Source organism: Pleurodeles waltl, chromosome 1_1 (genome assembly GCF_031143425.1).
Source record: "Pleurodeles waltl isolate 20211129_DDA chromosome 1_1, aPleWal1.hap1.20221129, whole genome shotgun sequence".
Taxonomy (NCBI): domain Eukaryota; kingdom Metazoa; phylum Chordata; class Amphibia; order Caudata; family Salamandridae; genus Pleurodeles; species Pleurodeles waltl.
This window is the reverse complement of record NC_090436.1, coordinates 614,822,623-614,840,982: the sequence shown is the minus strand read 5'-3', so window position 1 is coordinate 614,840,982 and position 18,360 is coordinate 614,822,623. Positions and strand designations below refer to the sequence as shown.

At 46.6% G+C, this 18,360-nt stretch overlaps 1 protein-coding gene across 1 annotated transcript in view; it reads right to left on the bottom strand.

The window, feature by feature from the left end:
• Positions 1-18,360, bottom strand: part of WDR36 (WD repeat domain 36) — a 543,291-nt gene that overhangs the window by 421,485 nt on the left and 103,446 nt on the right. Inside the window, exon 5 of the mRNA XM_069226458.1 lies at positions 11,878-12,010. Coding sequence (XP_069082559.1) covers positions 11,878-12,010 — 133 coding nt within the window. The remainder of the gene's footprint in view (positions 1-11,877; positions 12,011-18,360) is intronic.

Sequence of the window (18,360 nt, the reverse complement as noted above, 5' to 3'; positions counted from 1 at the left end):
CTTGGGGGTGAATTTCCCATTCGTGGACTTGTTGGTGGTCTCGCGAAAGGTTGTCTGCTAGTTGGTTTTGAATTCCTGGGATAAATTGTGCTATTAGGCGAATGTTGTTGTGAATCGCCCACTGCCAAATTTTTTGTGTTAGGAGGCACAATTGTGTTGAGTGTGTTCCTCCTTGTTTGTTTAAATAATACATTGTTGTCATGTTGTCTGTTTTGACAAGAATGTATTTGTGTGTTATTATGGGTTGGAAGGCTTTTAACGCTAGAAATACTGCTAACAGTTCTAGGTAATTGATATGAAATTTTGTTTCGTGTATATCCCATTGTCCTTGAATGCTGTGGTGATTGAGGTGTGCTCCCCACCCTGTCATGGAAGCATCTGTTGTTATAACGTATTGAGGCACTGGGTCTTGAAATGTCCGCCCTTTGTTTAAATTTTTGCTGTTCCACCATAGAAGCGAGAGGTATGTTTGGCGGTCTACCAACACCAGATTTTGAAGTTGACCCTGTGCCTGTGACCATTGTGATGCTAGACACTGTTGTAAGGGTCGCATGTGTAGTCTTGCGTTTGGGACAATGGCTATGCATGATGACATCATGCCTAGAAGTTTTAGCACATGTTTTGCTTGTATCTTTTGGTTTGGAAACATAGCACTTATTACCTTGTGGAATGCCTGCACTCTTTGTGGACTTGGAGTGGCAATTCCTTTTGATGTGTTGATGGTTGCTCCTAGATATTGTTGTGTTTGACACGGTTCTAGGTGTGATTTTGTATAGTTGATGGAAAACCCCAGTTTGTGAAGGGTTTGTATGACAAATGTGGTGTCGTTTGCGCATTTTTTTACTGTGTTGGTCTTGATTAGCCAATCGTCTAGGTAAGGGAACACATGTATCTGTTGTCTCCTGATGTGTGCTGCTACTACTGCTAGACATTTTGTGAACACTCTTGGTGCAGTTGTTATTCCGAATGGCAACACCTTGAATTGGTAATGTATTCCTTTGAATACGAACCGTAGGTACTTTCTGTGAGAAGGGTGTATTGGTATATGAAAGTACGCATCCTTTAGGTCTAATGTGGTCATGTAATCTTGCTGTTTGAGCAGTGGAATGATGTCTTGTAGTGTGACCATGTGAAAATGGTCCGATATGATGTAGGTATTTAGTGTCCTGAGATCTAATATTGGTCTTAATGTTTTGTCTTTTTTTGGAATTAGAAAGTACAGGGAGTAAACTCCTGTGTTTTTTTGTTGTACTGGTACTAACTCTATTGCATCCTTTTGCAGTAGTGCTTGAACTTCTAGTCCTAAAAGTTCTAAATGTTGTGGTGACATTTTGCGTGTTTTGGGGGGGATGTTTGGTGGGAAGTTGTGGAATTCTATGCAATAGCCATGTTGGATTATTGCTAATACCCAATTGTCTGTTGTAATCTGTTGCCAAGATTGGTAGAATTGGCTTAGTCTTCCCCCCACTGGTGTTGAGTGAAGGGGTTGCGTGACTTGAAAGTCACTGTTTAGGTGGAGGTGTTTTTGGAGTCTGGAATCTTCCCCTACTCCTTGAGAATTGACCCCCCCGATATCCCCTGAAACCTCCCCTTTGGAAGGAACCCTGATATGGTGTGGTTCTTGTTTGTTGGCTGGTGGTGTCTGTGGGTTGGCCACGAAACCCCCCTCTAAATGGAGTTTTTCTGAAAGAGCCTCTGCTCTGCGGGGAGTAGAGTGCGCCCATGGCCTTGGCCGTGTCTGTGTCCTTTTTAAGTTTTTCAATGGCTGTATCCACTTCAGAGCCAAAAAGTTGTTTCTCGTTGAAGGGCATATTAAGGACAGCCTGCTGGATTTCAGGTTTGAAGCCTGAAGTGCGTAGCCAAGCGTGTCTCCTTATGGTGACAGCAGTGTTGACTGTTCTTGCTGCAGTATCGGCTGCGTCTAGTGAAGAGCGGATTTGATTGTTTGAGATCGTTTGTCCCTCTTCCACTATTTGCTGCGCCCTTTTTTGGTATTCCTGGGGAAGATGGTCTACGAGAAGTTGCATCTCGTCCCAGTGTGCGCGGTCATATCTGGCCAGCAGCGCTTGTGAATTTGCGATGCGCCACTGGTTGGCTGCCTGTGATGCTACTCTTTTCCCTGCCGCATCAAATTTTCGGCTTTCTTTGTCCGGAGGTGGGGCGTCGCCAGATGTATGTGAATTTGCTCTCTTGCGAGCTGCCCCTACTACCACGGAGTCAGGTGGTAACTGCGAAGTAATAAACACTGGGTCTGTGGGTGGTGGTTTGTATTTCTTATCCACCCTTGGGGTGATGGCTCTTGATTTTACGGGCTCTTCAAAAATTTGTTTTGCGTGCCGTAACATCCCTGGTAGCATTGGGAGACATTGATATTGGCTGTGTGTAGCCGAGAGGGTGTTAAATAAAAAATCATCCTCTATAGGATCGGAATGCAGTTGGACATTGTGGAATTCTGCTGCCCTAGCCACTAGTTGCGAGTATGAGGTACTGTCCTCTGGCGGTGACGGCTTTGTGGGGTATGACTCGGGATCATTGTCCGGCACTGGGGTGTCATACAGGTCCCAAGCGTCTTGATCCTGATCGTCATGACTTATGGTAGTTTGCGCTGGTGAGTGCATTTGTGGCGGTGTTTGTGCCGGCGATGCCTGTGGTGGAGAGGGCGGAGGCGTGACTTTTTTAACCACTTTGGCTTGTGGTTGTGCGTCATCCTTTGGAAGTCCGATCCTTCTTTTCCTCATGATTGGGGGAAGGGTTGATATCTTCCCTGTGTCGTGCTGGATGTACAGTCTCTTTTGTGTGTAGTCCGATTCTACACTTTGGAGCTCTTGTCCAAATCTGTGCATTTGGCCACTTATTCCTTGTTCCTCTGAGTAGGATGAAGGTGTGGTATTTTTCGGCGCCGAGAGAGAATCTTTTTTCGGTTTCGGCACCGACAGAATTTTTGTTCCTTTCGGCATGGATTCTCGGTGCCGATGTTTTTCGGTGCCGGTATCTTGTTTTTGTCTCTCGGAGCCGCTTTCTCGGCTCCGAGGTTGCTCCATGGCGGTCCCTCGACCGGAGTCGGGTGTCTTCGCTATGGGCGTGCCCTTTTTCGGCGCCTTCGACGGGTCGCCTGTTTTATGGGTCGAGCCATGGCCTGTTGGCAGTGGCGTCCCCTGGGCTTTCGGTTTGTCGATCGATTTACTTTTCGACGTCTTACTCACAGTTTGTTGCTGTTGTTCGACGTCGGAGTCTCCGGATTCTGATTCCGGAACCGAGAATGTTTCCTCTTCCTCGTCGAAACGTTGTTTTGTCGACGTGGACGCCATTTGTTGACGCCTGGCTCTTCGGTCCCGGAGTGTTTTTCTGGACCGGAAGGCTCGACAGGCTTCACAGGTATCCTCCTTGTGCTCGGGGGACAAGCACAAGTTACAGACCAAGTGCTGATCTGTATAAGGATACTTACTGTGACATTTTGGGCAGAAACGAAACGGGGTCCGTTCCATCGGCTTCGATGTCGCACGCGGTCGGGCCGACCAGGCCCCGATGGGGGATCGAAACTACCCCAAAGTCTTCCGATGATCGGTGTCGATGTACCTAACTATCCCGATACCGAACGGAACAATACCGACGCTTTCTTCCGAGATTCTGACTAACTTTCCGAACCGAAACACGGAGCGAAAAGGAATACGTCCGAACCCGACAGCGGAAAAAAACAATCTAAGATGGAGTCGACGCCCATGCGCAATGGAGCCGAGGAGGGAGGAGTCCTTCGGTCCCGTGACCAAAAAGACTTCTTCGAAGAAAAACAACTTGTAATACTCCGAGCCCAACACCAGGCAGCGGACTGTGCCAAACATGTGTATCTGCAGCAACATATGCCATCGAACAGTAAGTAACTTCTTCTTCTGATGGATATTTCTAACTGCAGACTCCACACCTTGTGAACAGATATCAAAGCAGGTCTGTTGAATGGTTCGGACTAAAAAATTCCTGCAGGTTCAAGGGGGGATAACACGCCAATCTTGATGGACGCAACTGTTGAGGCAATAGTGTTTAATGAATGTGTGCAAAGATGCCAATGTAGCTCCCAGACAAATATCCAGGGTAAGCACTCTATATAACAATGCAGTGGTGGCAGCTTCGGCCTTGGTGGTGAAGGCCCTTAGGCCTTTCTGAGGCAGCTTCTTAGCCGAGGTCTATCTATCGAGAGGTGGTCTGTTTCTGCAGTGCCTTGCCCTTCTTCATTCCAGAAAAACCACAAAGAGCTGATTGTCCACCTGATGTTATTTGATGCAATCGCTGTGAAAATTAAGTGCCTTCTTGCGGTCTAAATAATGGAGTCTCTCTTCCTCTTTTGAAGAAAGAGACAGAGCCAAGGAAGTCAGAAGAGTGATGGCTTGTCGAAGATGAAAAGGAGACACTATTTTCACCAGGGGCGCAACTCAAGTCCTTAACACCAGCTTGTCTGGACAAAAGGTGGTATAGGGGGTCTGGACCGAAAGGGCCTGAAGTTCACTGTCCCTATATGTGAATTTTAATGCAACCAGGGAGGCCATTTTTAGAGAGAGTAAGCGTAATGGACAATTGTGCACTGGTTCAAAAGGGATACAGGTTACAAACGCAAGAACCAGGTTCAAGGCCCATTGTGGCATCACAAAGGCTAAGGTGGAAATGTGCTATAAACCTTTTAGAAAATTCATCACAATCAGCAATTTGAACAAGGATGGCTAGTCCCGTAAACATAAAAAGGAAATGGAAGAAAGGATAACCTTTATCTGTGGCCACAGCAACATCTTGCTGGACCAAAATCAAAGCAAACAACAACACATCTGACAATTTTGCCTGCAACGGGAACCAAGCCACAAACTTGACAAAAAGCCCTGCGAACAGAGATTTCATTGAAGGGCATCTGCCTGACAAAATTACACCAACGACATTGGAAGGAATATCGGAGGAGAACAACTGTCACTGCTCAATTTCCACACATGGAGGTGCAGGCTCGGGCTTCCCTGCTGCTGGAGGAGATCCTCCTGAAGTGGCAGCATGATCAGAAAATGGATTCTCATTCCAGACGTTCCAGGTACTACCACAGTCTCTGGGCCCAATTCGGACCCTCTAGAATGAATTGGGCCCAGTTATCCCAGATATTCTTCAGAACTTAGTGCAGGAGAGGTAGCAGCTGAAATGTATACAGGAGTCCCAGGCTCGACTCTAGACGGAATGCGTCTCAGAGAGAGTGTCTTCTTGGGAACTCCAGGTGCAAAAGTGCTGACATTGCACGTTCCCTGCAGTGGCAAAGAAATCAAGTTAGCCGCCCCCCCACCTCATTTTCAGAAGATGCCTTGTGACGTAACTGACATTTGTGAACCCCTAGGTGCTGTTGTCAGAGTTACTCCACTCCACCAGAGAAATTCCCTGACAAATCGGCGAGCTCCCGAGGCAAAGAAGCTCTTGACAAAGGACCAAGAAGCTCTTGACAAAGGACCCAGAACCCCAGCCCACCCGGTCCAGTAACATATGGCTGTTGTATTATCTATCCATGAGAACCTGCACCAGCCACCCTTTGATGGAGGGCAGGAAGGCTTTCAAAAGCAAGTGAATTACCTGCAACTCCACTAAATTTATGTGGAGGTTGGTCTTCACCAAAGACCAGAGTCCTCTGCTCTCCCACATGACTTAACCAACACAGCAGAAACACCTTGGTCACCATCATAAAATCTGGATGAGACTCAGAGAGGGGTCTGCCTTTCGTACAACTACAGTCAAGCAGGTACCACTGCAGGTTTTTTGCTGTCTCCTCCAAAACCTCAATAGAGTCTGACAGTTTACATTAGTGCCGGACCCATTGGGACTTCAGATCCCACCGCAAAGCTCACATGGGGTATTTGGCATGGTCGGCGAGCAGGATGCAGGAGACTAGTAGGCCTAGAAGCCTCAGACACATCCTCACTGAGTTAGAGGATGAAACATCTGGATAATAGCCTGAATGTCTTGGTATGTAGGAGAGGCTTGAAAGTGCAATGTATCCAGGATGGCTCAGAGGAAGAGGAGCCTGTGCGAAGGAGTGAGGTGTGACTTATGCAGACTGACTGAGACCCAAGGACATCAAGAGGCGTGTTGTCTGGAAATGATCCATGACTAACTATGCAAGCTCACCTTTAACAGTCAGTGGTCGCGATAGGAGAAAGACTGGTACCTTTGACCTCCACAGATTAGCAGAAACCACCACCATCAACCTGGTGGGCCCTGAGGGGGCACTGGGGAAGCTAAAAGGCACGTTACCCAAAGAGCTTGTGGCCCACCCTTAAGTGTCTGCGAGCCTGTAGGATGAGGATGTGAAAACAAGCATACTCCAGGTCCAATTCCACCATCCAGACTCTTGGAACCTGGGCGAAGGTCAGCATTTTGAATTTGGCCTTTTGCAGGAAAGAGTTGAGGGTGAAGAGCTAGGATAGGACAGAGGCCCTATCCTTTTTGGGCAAAAGGATGTAGTAGGAATATAGCACCCATTTCCTACTTCTGAGGCGGTACTCTCTTTTCCCCTTTGGTTGTCTTTTGAGCCCATGTCCGAACCTCCAAAGGGCTGGAATGCCTGATGTGTTGGCAGTGGAGTCTGACATTGCCAATACACCAAGCCACTGGCGTGTCCCAGAAGAAGGTGAAAGTATTGGGGGTGGGTGGACTGCCTGACGGGAGCTGAGAGACACTAGGAGTGTGGCGTGTTTGTGTAAGGTGTTCAGGGCACTGGCATCCTGTAGGTCCAAGTACCGGATGTCATCATCATAGGGTGAGGCATACTCTTCTCCATCCCCACCACTTTAGTTTCTATAAGGTTGGCTCTTGTTGGAGTCTGAGCCAAAAAGTTAGTGTAATGTCAGCAGAGGGATGTGTCTGATTCAGATGTATCCAATAGAGGCAGCTGCACATCAAGATCTGGACATGGACTCTTCGAAATTGAGACTATGCTGGCTCGGAGTCGGACATTACTATGGGTTGCTGATTGACTGCTGGTGGCATCAGTGCTGGCTTCAACACTTGAGGAACCAGAACACATTTCGGTGCTGGTCCTAATAATGACATGGAACCCAAAGTAGGTTCAAGGAGCCCAGATGGTGCCATAGGTGAACCCACAGGCAATAACCCAACTGGGAGTTCCTGCAGATCCTTGGGGTCTGAAGGTGTGCCATAGGGAGCCAGAAACATGGCAAAGATGCTTAGCATCTCAAAAGGCGTCGACCTGCTGCCATGTCACCAGTAGACACTGGAACTCAAGGTGCCTCAGGACCTGGATGGCATCGGCTCTTTGGGAGAACAAGAGTGAGACCTGAAGACAAGGTGATGCCCTCACACCATCTCTGAAGGACAGTGGTGGGGACTGCTTTGAACTTCCAATGTGAGCATATGACATGACTCTGGAATGACTCCAGGAGCGAAAGCTGTTTTTTTAAAACTCGATCTGGATCAGGACCCTGCAGAACTTTCTGGTGTTTTGTCACATGGAGGTTCATCTCACACTCGCAAATGGCCTTAAAGTTCATTTGGGCATAGTCCTTGCAGGCCTTGAAGTTGTGCAAAGAACCTAAGCATCAAAGGCACACCTTATGGCCATATGTCAGTTATTTGTTTGTAACAGTCCCTAGAAGGCTTGACTCCTGGAAAGACACCCCTTACACACGAAAACTTTTGGGAGAAAAATTCTTCACAGTGAAGGAGAAACAAGCGGAGTGCCAGATCCATGTCTAAAGAGGCAAAACGAAAGGAGAGATGTCAATGTGCATGTGTAGCACTTAAATGCAACTCCATTAATCACTTATGGAGCAGAACTGTATCGACGCAAAGTTCCACTGCGCTGCACCAGCACGCGGAAGCACTGTTTTTAAGTTTTCCTGATCCAGTCTGGTGAAATCCACAAGGTGAGGAATCTGGTGTTAGAAGTATCAACAGTGAGAAGTATCAGTCAGAAAATAACTTTAATAACAACCAGAAGAGAGATGTTGCTCATTTCTGCTACTAATGTACAACTAAGGTGGGTCCATGTCAAGTAGACCTGAATTTGGCGAACTGGAAGAACATTGGTGCATATATGCCCATTTAGGACTGAGAGACACTTTCAGACAAGTGGAGTTCTTCTTATAAGAATTTATCCTTTTAGTAATGTGGGTGGCTGTAATGGGGCAAGGGTGGTTTGCCTAACAGCATTCACTAAGCCATGCCATTCCTTACACTACCACACTCCACAAAGTAATGCAATGCATTTATAATATTTATACTGGTGTTGAGAGTCCCTGTGCTGCATTATACAACCCACAGCAGAAAGACTGATTGAAAGAATTAGTGAGTAAGGGACTACATTTGGCAGTCAAGGTGAGGTGCAAGGAGGTTTTATTAAACAGTCAGCCGATTGGTCCGGGCACTAAAAGAAGAATGAAACACAATAGGTGCACTTCTGTGAGTATGATAAGGTGAAGTTACTAGGCTATAAAGAAATCTCAGGTTTTCTGAAACTAAGAGGTAAAAGGTTGGGTTTGGATGCAGGTGTGGGGATATGAGGATGAGGGCACGTTGATTTTTGTGTGGTCACATCAAAGAACCTATGATGTAGCACACTGTAAAGAAATGGCTCCCTGTTGCAGTTACCCCCCACTTTTTGCCTGATACTGATGCTGACTTGACTGAGAAGAGTGCTGGGACCCTGCTAACCAGGCCCCAGCACCAGTGTTCCTTCACCTAAAATGTACCATTGTATCCACAATTGGCACACCCTGGCATTCAGATAAGTCCCTTGTAACTGGTACTTCTAGTACCAAGGGCCCTGATGCCAAGGAAGGTCTGTAAGGGCTGCAGCATGTCTTATGCCACCCTAGAGACCCCTCACTCAGCACAGACACACTGCTTACAAGCCTGTGTGTGCTAGTGAGAACAAAATGAGTAAGTCGACATGGCACTCCCCTCAGGGTGCCATGCCAGCCTCTCACTGCCTATGCAGTATAGGTAAGACACCCCTCTAGCAGGCCTTACAGCCCTAAGGCAGGGTGCACTATACCATAGGTGAGGGTACCAGTGCATGAGCATGGTACCCCTACAGTGTCTAAACAAAACCTTAGACATTGTAAGTGCAGGGTAGCCATAAGAGTATATGGTCTGGGAGTCTGTCAAACACGAACTCCACAACACCATAATGGCTACACTGAAAACTGGGAAGTTTGGTATCAAACTTCTCAGCACAATAAATGCACACTGATGCCAGTGTACATTTTATTGTAAAATACACCACAGAGGGCACCTTAGAGGTGCCCCCTGAAACTTAACCGACTATCTGTGTAGGCTGACTAGTTTTAGCAGCCTGCCACAAACCGAGACATGTTGCTGGCCCCATGGGGAGAGTGCCTTTGTCACTCTGAGGCCAGTAACAAAGCCTGCACTGGGTGGAGATGCTAACACCTCCCCCAGGCAGGAATTGTCACACCTGGCGGTGAGCCTCAAAGGCTCACCTCCTTTGTGCCAACCCAGCAGGACACTCCAGCTAGTGGAGTTGCCCGCCCCCTCCGGCCAGGCCCCACTTTTGGCGGCAAGGCCGGAGAAAATAATGAGAAAAACAAGGAGGAGTCACTGGCCAGTCAGGACAGCCCCTAAGGTGTCCTGAGCTGAGGTGACTCTAACTTTTAGAAATCCTCCATCTTGCAGATGGAGGATTCCCCCAATAGGGTTAGGATTGTGACCCCCTCCCCTTGGGAGGAGGCACAAAGAGGGTGTACCCACCCTCAGGGCTAGTAGCCATTGGCTACTAACCCCCCAGACCTAAACACGCCCTTAAATTTAGTATTTAAGGGCTACCCTGAACCCTAGAAAATTAGATTCCTGCAACTACAAGAAGAAGGACTGCCTAGCTGAAAACCCCTGCAGCGGAAGACCAGAAGACGACAACTGCCTTGGCTCCAGAAACTCACCGGCCTGTCTCCTGCCTTCCAAAGATCCTGCTCCAGCGACGCCTTCCAAAGGGACCAGCGACCTCGACATCCTCTGAGGACTGCCCCTGCTTCGAAAAGACAAGAAACTCCCGAGGACAGCGGACCTGCTCCAAAGAAAAGCTGCAACTTTGTTTCCAGCAGCTTTAAAGAACCCTGCAAGCTCCCCGCAAGAAGCGTGAGACTTGCCACACTGCACCCGGCGACCCCGACTCGGCTGGTGGCGATCCAACACCTCAGGAGGGACCCCAGGACTACTCTGATACTGTGAGTACCAAAACCTGTCCCCCCTGAGCCCCCACAGCGCCGCCTGCAGAGGGAATCCCGAGGCTTCCCCTGACCGCGACTCTTTGAACCTAAAGTCCCGACGCCTGGGAGAGACCCTGCACCCGCAGCCCCCAGGACCTGAAGGACCGGACTTTCACTGGAGGAGTGACCCCCAGGAGTCCCTCTCCCTCGCCCAAGTGGAGGTTTCCCCGAGGAATCCCCCCCTTGCCTGCCTGCAGCGCTGAAGAGATCCCTAGATCTCCCATTGACTTCCATTACAAACCCGACGCTTGTTTCTACACTGCACCCGGCCGCCCCCGCGCTGCTGAGGGTGAAATTTCTGTGTCAACTTGTGTCCCCCCCGGTGCCCTACAAAACCCCTCTGGTCTGCCCTCCGAAGACGCGGGTACTTACCTGCAAGCAGATCGGAACCGGGGCACCCCCTTCTCTCCATTCTAGCCTATGTGTTTTGGGCACCACTTTGAACTCTGCACCTGACCGGCCCTGAGCTGCTGGTGTGGTGACTTTGGGGTTGCTCTGAACCCCCAACGGTGGGCTACCTTGGACCAAGAACTGAACCCTGTAAGTGTCCTACTTACCTGGTAAAACTAACAAAAACTTACCTCCCCCAGGAACTGTGAAAATTGCACTAAGTGTCCACTTTTGAAACAGCTATTTGACAATAACTTGAAAAGTATACATGCAATTTTGATGATTTGAAGTTCCTAAAGTACTTACCTGCAATACCTTTCGAACAAGATATTACATGTTAAATTTGAACCTGTGGTTCTTAAAATAAACTAAGAAAAGATATTTTTCTATATAAAAACCTATTGGCTGGATTTGTCTCTGAGTGTGTGTACCTCATTTATTGTCTATATGTATGTACAACAAATGCTTAACACTACTCCTTGGATAAGCCTACTGCTCGACCACACTACCACAAAATAGAGCATTAGTATTATCTATTTTTACCACTATTTTACCTCTAAGGGGAACCCTTGGACTCTGTGCATGCTATTCCTTACTTTGAAATAGCACATACAGAGCCAACTTCCTACACACACATTATAATATAAAGGCAGTTAACTTTGCTGAAAATCCGTAGCCACGTACCAATATTGGGCATTTACCTATACTTGGTTTGGATTCCCTGTAATTTCAACAATCCTTTGTCTAAGATCTTGATTCTGGTAATTAACTGTTTACCATTCTTTAAAAGGGGACACAAGATAACAGAATCACACAATGAATGCATAGCACCAAGGTCAAATAACAGGAAGGAACAGTGTATTACAATAACAAGCGTACCCATTAGCCAAAGTCTATTACAGAAAGAAAGGTGTGAACTCTGTTTCACAAGGACCACAGCAAGTGACATTTCATAAAATATACTGTATAGATTGCTGATGGTGAAGTATTTTCACTGATTGAGTGTGAGAAACTAAGACAACCAATAATTGTACATCCATACTTAGGTTTTACCACCATAAAATGTTTCATTCCAAAGAAATGTTTTCACCCTCGATGTGTACTGATTGAGTGTGAGAAACTAAGACAACCAATAATTGTACATCCATACTTAGGTTTTACCACTATAAAATGTTTCATTCCAAAGAAATGTTTTCACCCTCGATGTGTCCTTAGCATCACATTTTCTTACTTGGACTTAACATTCCACAGTTGTAGGCTTCCCTGACGACTGCCAAGCAAAATTTTGTTCACATAGGTGCTTGGGTGCATAACAGCAGATACAGCGAAAACATTCATATCAAAGTTTAACTGTAGGTATTCTTCTGCAAGAAAAAAAAGGAGATCCAGTTAGCTGATGCAGAATGGCCCACATATGTTGGTAGTAAAGTTTCAAAGCAGCAGTACAGCTATCCTTGCCTGCACATCAACATTTCAAACTGGAATGATATATGACAATATTCACAGGCTCCACACAAGAACAAAACAAATACTGATCTACTAAAGGAAGAATACCTTTGTAGATAAATATTCACAATAGGTCTGTATGTCCTACCTCAGCAAAATTAATGAGGCAGCAGCATTTTCCAATAATATTAAAGTTAAGCTGTGTCATGTACAGCATGCTCAATAGACTTATAAGGTCAGTAGAATAAGGTGGCAAATATTTCAATACTTTTTGAGCACTATTTCAATTCTAACTGGCAGTCACTCTCAATCTATCCATTCAAGCAAGATGAACTGTAGGAAGCAGGCCATTTATCTGGTGGTAGGTAAATAGCGTATAAAGTGTCCAGGGGTTCCCAGTGAGTGGACAGGGCTTGCTATACAATTCCAAGTGCTCTATTTAGGGGTAGTGTGGTCGGAGCAGCCTTAGGCTTAACGCAGAGGAGTGCAAGACATCTACAAATACACACAAAAGGCAATAAATGACACATGACTCAAGAAGGAGATCCACACCAATCAATATAAAAAGCAAGTATCGTTATATAGGTTTAGGAATCAGATAAAATTTGTTCAGGTAAGTACGTTTTTAAATAATGAAAATGTCACTTACCCAGTGTACATCTGTTCGTGGCATTAGTCGCTGCAGATTCACATGCTGTGCATAGTCCGTCGTCTGGTGTTGGGTCGGAGTGTTACAAGTTGTTTTTCTTCGAAGAAGTCTTTTCGAGTCACGAGACCGAGGGACTCCTCCTCCTTTGTTTCCATTGCGCATGGGCGTCGACTCCATCTTCGATTGTTTTCCCCGCAGAGGGTGAGGTAGGAGTTGTGTGTGTTAGTAATAGTGCCCATGCAATGGAATGAATAAGTATGTACAAATTAAGGTTAAGTAATATATATATATATACAAATGTACAAATGTTGAAGATAACTTCCAACGGCTACAGGCTCCCGGGGAGGCGGGTGGGCACATGTGAATCTGCAGCGACCAATGCCACGAACAGATGTACACTGGGTAAGTGACATTTTCAGTTCGATGGCATCTGTTGCTGCAGATACACATGTTGTGCATAGACTAGTAAGCAGTTATCTCCCCAAAAGCGGTGGCTCAGCCTGTAGGAGTGGAAGTAGTCTGAAACAAAGTTCTCAGTACGGCTTGACCTACTGTGGCTTGTTGTGCGGATAGCACGTCTACACAGTAGTGTTTAGTAAATGTGTGAGGCGTGGACCATGTGGCTGCCTTACATATTTCGTGCATTGGAATATTTCCTAGGAATGCCATGGTAGCGCCTTTTTTTCTGGTTGAGTGTGCCCTTGGTGTAATGGGCAGTTGTCTCTTTGCTTTAAGATAGCAGGTTTGGATGCACTTAACTATCCATCTGGCTATACCTTGTTTTGATATTGGGTTTCCTGTATGAGGTTTTTGAAATGCAATAAACAGTTGTTTTGTTTTCCTAACCTCCTTTGTTCTGTCGATGTAGTACATTAGTGCTCTTTTGACATCTAATGTATGTAGTGCCCTTTCAGCTACAGAGTCTGGCTGTGGGAAGAACACTGGTAACTCTACCGTTTGATTTAAGTGGAATGGTGAAATAACCTTTGGTAGGAATTTAGGATTGGTTCTTAGTACAACCTTATTTTTGTGTATTTGGATAAAAAGGTTCTTGTATTGTAAACGCCTGAATTTCCCTTACTCTTCTTAGAGATGTGATGGCATTGAGAAATGTAACTTTCCAGGTTAAGAATTGTATTTCGCAAGAATGCATGGGTTCAAAAGGTGGTCCCATGAGTCTTGTCAAGACGATGTTAAGGTTCCATGAAGGAACAGGTGGTGTTCTTGGTGGTATTATTCTTCTTAGGCCCTCCATAAATGCTTTAATGACGGGTATCCTAAACAGTGAAGTTGAATGGGTAATCTGCAGGTATGCAGATATTGCTGCAAGGTGTATTTTAATGGAAGAGAAGGCTAGATCTGACTTTTGTAAGTGTAGTAAGTATCCCACTACATCTTTTGGGGATGCGTGTAATGGATGAACTTGATTATTATGGCAGTAGCAAACAAACCTTTTCCATTTGCTTGCATAGCAGTGTCTAGTGGATGGTCTTCAAGCTTGTTTTATGACTTCCATATATTCTTGAGTGAGGTTTAAATGTCCGAATTCTAGGATTTCAGGAGCCAGATTGCTAGATTGAGCGATGCTGGGTTTGGATGCCTGATCTGCTGTTTGTGTTGTGTTAACAGATCTGGCCTGTTGGGTAACTTGACGTGTGGTACTACTGACAGGTCTAGTAGTGTTGTGTACCAAGGTTGTCTTGCCCATGTTGGTGCTATTAATATGAGTTTGAGTTTGTTTTGACTCAATTTGTTTACTAGATATGGAAGGAGAGGGAGAGGGGGAAAAGCGTATGCAAATTTCCCTGACCAGTTCATCCATAGGGCATTGCCTTGAGACTGTCTGTGTGGGTACCTGAATGCGAAGTTTTGGCATTTTGCATTCTCTTTTGTTGCAAATAGGTCTATTTGCGGTGTACCCCAAAGTTTGAAGTAAGTGTTTAGGATTTGGGGGTGAATCTCCCATTCGTGGACCTGTTGGTGATCTCAAGAGAGATTGTCTGCTAGTTGATTTTGGATCCCTAGAATAAACTGTGCTATTAGGCGAATGTGGTTGTGAATTGCCCATTGCCATATCTTTTGTGCTAGGAGACATAGCTGTGTCGAGTGTGTTCCCCCTTGCTTGTTTAGGTAATACATTGTTGTCATGTTGTCTGTTTTGACAAGAACGTATTTGTGGGTTATGATGGGTTGAAATGCTTTTAGCGCCAGGAATACTGCTAGTAATTCGAGGTGATTTATATGCAGTTTTGTTTGATGTACGTCCCATTGTCCTTTGATGCTGTGGTGATCGAGGTGTGCTCCCCACCCTGTCATGGAAGCATCTGTTATTACGTATTGTGGCACTGGGTCTTGGAACGGCCGCCCTTTGTTTAAATTTGTACTGTTCCACCATAGAAGCGAGATGTATGTTTGGCGGTCTATCAACACCAGATCTAGAAGGTGACCCTGTGCATGTGACCATTGTGATGCTAGGCACTGTTGTAAGGGCCTCATGTGCAGTCTTGCGTTTGGGACAATGGCTATGCATGAGGACATCATGCCTAGGAGTTTTAAAACCACTTTTGCCTGTATTTTTAGTGCTGGATACATGGCCTGTATGACCTTGTGAAAATTTTGAACCCTTTGTGGACTCTGAGTGGCTAATCCTTTTGTTGTGTTGATTACCGCTCCTAAGTAGTGCTGTATTTTGCACGGCACAATGTGTGATTTGTTGTAGTTGAGGGAGAACCCGAGTTTGTAGAGGGTTTGTATGACATACTCTGTGTGTTGTGAACACTTTGTTAGCGAGTTGGTCTTGATTAGCCAATCGTCTAGATACGGGAATACGTGTATTTGCTGCCTTCTGATGTGTGCGGCTACTACTGCTAGGCATTTGGTAAATACTCTTGGTGCGGTTGTTATACCGAACGGTAAGACTTTGAATTGATAGTGTATTCCCTTGAATACAAACCTTAGGTATTTCCTGTGCGAAGGGTGTATCGGTATGTGGAAATACGCGTCTTTGAGATCTAAGGTTGTCATGTAATCTTGTTGCTTTAGCAGTGGTAACACCTCCTGTAGCGTGACCATGTGAAAGTGGTCTGATTTGATGTAGGTGTTTAGTATTCTGAGATCTAAGATTGGCCTCAGTGTTTTGTCCTTTTTGGGTATTAGAAAGTACAGTGAATAGACTCCTGTGTTTATTTCTGTACATGGTACCAGTTCTATTGCTTCTTTTTGCAGTAGTGCTTGAACTTCTATTTCTAGGAGGTCTAAATGCTGTTTTGACATTTTTTGTGCTTTGGTGGGATATTTGGAGGGATCTGTAGAAATTCTATGCAATAACCATGTTGGATAATTGCTAAGACCCAAGTGTCTGTTGTTATATCCACCCACGATTGATAAAACTGACTTAGTCTTCCCCCCACTGGTGTTATGTGGAGGGGTTGAGTGACTTGTAAGTCACTGTTTGGTTGTTGGGGTTTTGGGGCTTTGAAATTTTCCCCGGTTTCTCGGGAATTGTCCCCCTCTGTACTGGCCCCGAAAACCTCCCCTTTGGTACTGTCCCTGGTAGGTAGACGGTGTTGATTGTGAGGTGCTGGCTTGTGTGGCCTGACCCCGAAACCCCCCTCTGAAGGTTGTTTTACGGAAGGTGCCGAAAGTGCCTCTGCTTTGCGGGGAGTAGAGCGCGCCCATGGCCTTGGCTGTGTCAGTGTCCTTTTTCAGCTTCTCAATCGCCGTGTCAACCTCTGGTCCGAACAATTGTTGTTCGTTGAACGGCATATTGAGTACTGCTTGCTGTATTTCTGGTTTAAAGCCAGACGTGCGTAACCATGCATGCCTTCTGATGGTTACTGCAGTGTTTATTGTCCTTGCAGCTGTGTCCGCTGCATCCATAGAGGAGCGTATTTGGTTATTGGAGATGTTTTGTCCCTCCTCAACCACCTGTTTTGCCCGCTTTTGAAATTCTTTGGGTAGATGCTCGATGAGATGCTGCATCTCGTCCCAATGGGCTCTGTCATAACGCGCTAGGAGCGCCTGAGAGTTTGCGATGCGCCACTGGCTTGCAGCTTGTACAGCGACTCTTTTCCCAGCTGCGTCGAATTTTCGGCTTTCCTTATCCGGGGGTGGTGCATCGCCCGATGTGTGTGAATTGGCTCTTTTGCGAGCTGCTCCTACCACGACTGAGTCTGGTGGCAGTTGAGAGGTGATAAAAGCAGGGTCTGTGGGAGGTGCTTTATATTTTTTCTCTACCCTCGGAGTGATCGCTCTACTCTTGACAGGGTCTTTGAAGATTTGCTTCGCGTGCCTTAGCATTCCTGGAAGCATAGGCAGGCTTTGGTAGTTGCTATGGGTGGAGGAGAGCGTGTTAAAAAGGAAGTCATCCTCGACAGGTTCTGTGTGTAACGACACGTTGTGGAATTCTGCTGCCCTAGCTACCACCTGCGCATACGCTGTGCTGTCCTCAGGTGGTGAGGGCTTGGTAGGGTATGACTCTGGACTATTGTCTGACACTGGGGCGTCGTATAGGTCCCAAGCATCTTGGTCATCTTGGCTCATGGTGGTGTGAGCCGGTGAATGTGACGGAGTTTGTGCCGGTGATATCTGAGTTACAGGTGGAGGAGAGGGTGGCGGAGTTGCTTTCTTTGCCACCTTTGCTTGTGGTGTTAGTTGTTCAGTTTGGAACTCTAGTCTCCTTTTTCTCCTGATTGGTGGAAGAGTGCTAATCTTCCCTGTTCCACTCTGGATGAAAATCCTCTTTTGTGTATGGTCTACATCAGTAGTCTGTAACTCCTCTTCAAACCTGTGTTTACGCATTTGAGAGGACAATGATTGCTCCTCTGAATATGAGCCAGTAGTGGGTTCGGTTGCTGGTTGTTTTGGCACCGAAACTGTGTCTTTTTTTGTTTTCGGCTCCGAGGCGAATCTCTTCTTTTTCGGAGTCGAGCCTTCTCGGCGTCGATCATCCTCGGTGCCGCTGTCTCTGCGTCGAGCAGCGTCGGCTCCGCTTTCTCGGTGTCGATCTTTTTCGGCAACACTTTCTCGGTCCCGAGAATGTTGCGTGCCTGTGTCTCGACCCGAGTCGGACGTTCTGGGCACCAGTTCGGCCATTTTCGGTGCCGATGGACGGTCACCTTTATGGGTTGAGCCATGGCCAGTTGGCAGTGGCGTCCCCTGGGCCTTTTCTGTTTTCTTGTGCTGTGTGCTTTTCGACGTCTTACTCACAGTTTCATCGACGTCGAATTCATCCGAGTCCGATTCATGGATGGAGAAGGCTTCCTCCTCTTCTCCTTGTTCCTCGAACTCTCGGTGTTCTGTCGGCGTGGACGCCATCTGTAATCTTCTGGCTCGACGGTCACGGAGCGTTTTTCGGGACCGGAACGCACGACAGGCCTCACAAGTTTCTTCTTTGTGCTCGGGTGACAGGCACAAGTTACAGACCAAATGTTGGTCCGTATATGGATATTTATTGTGGCATTTAGGACAGAATCGGAACGGGGTCCGTTCCATCGGTGTCGATGTTACACGCGGTCGGGCCAACCAGGCCCCGACGGGGGATCGAAATTACCCCGAAGGGCTACCGGAGCTCTTCACGATTCGGTGTCGATTCTAACGATCCCGAGCGAAACAATACCG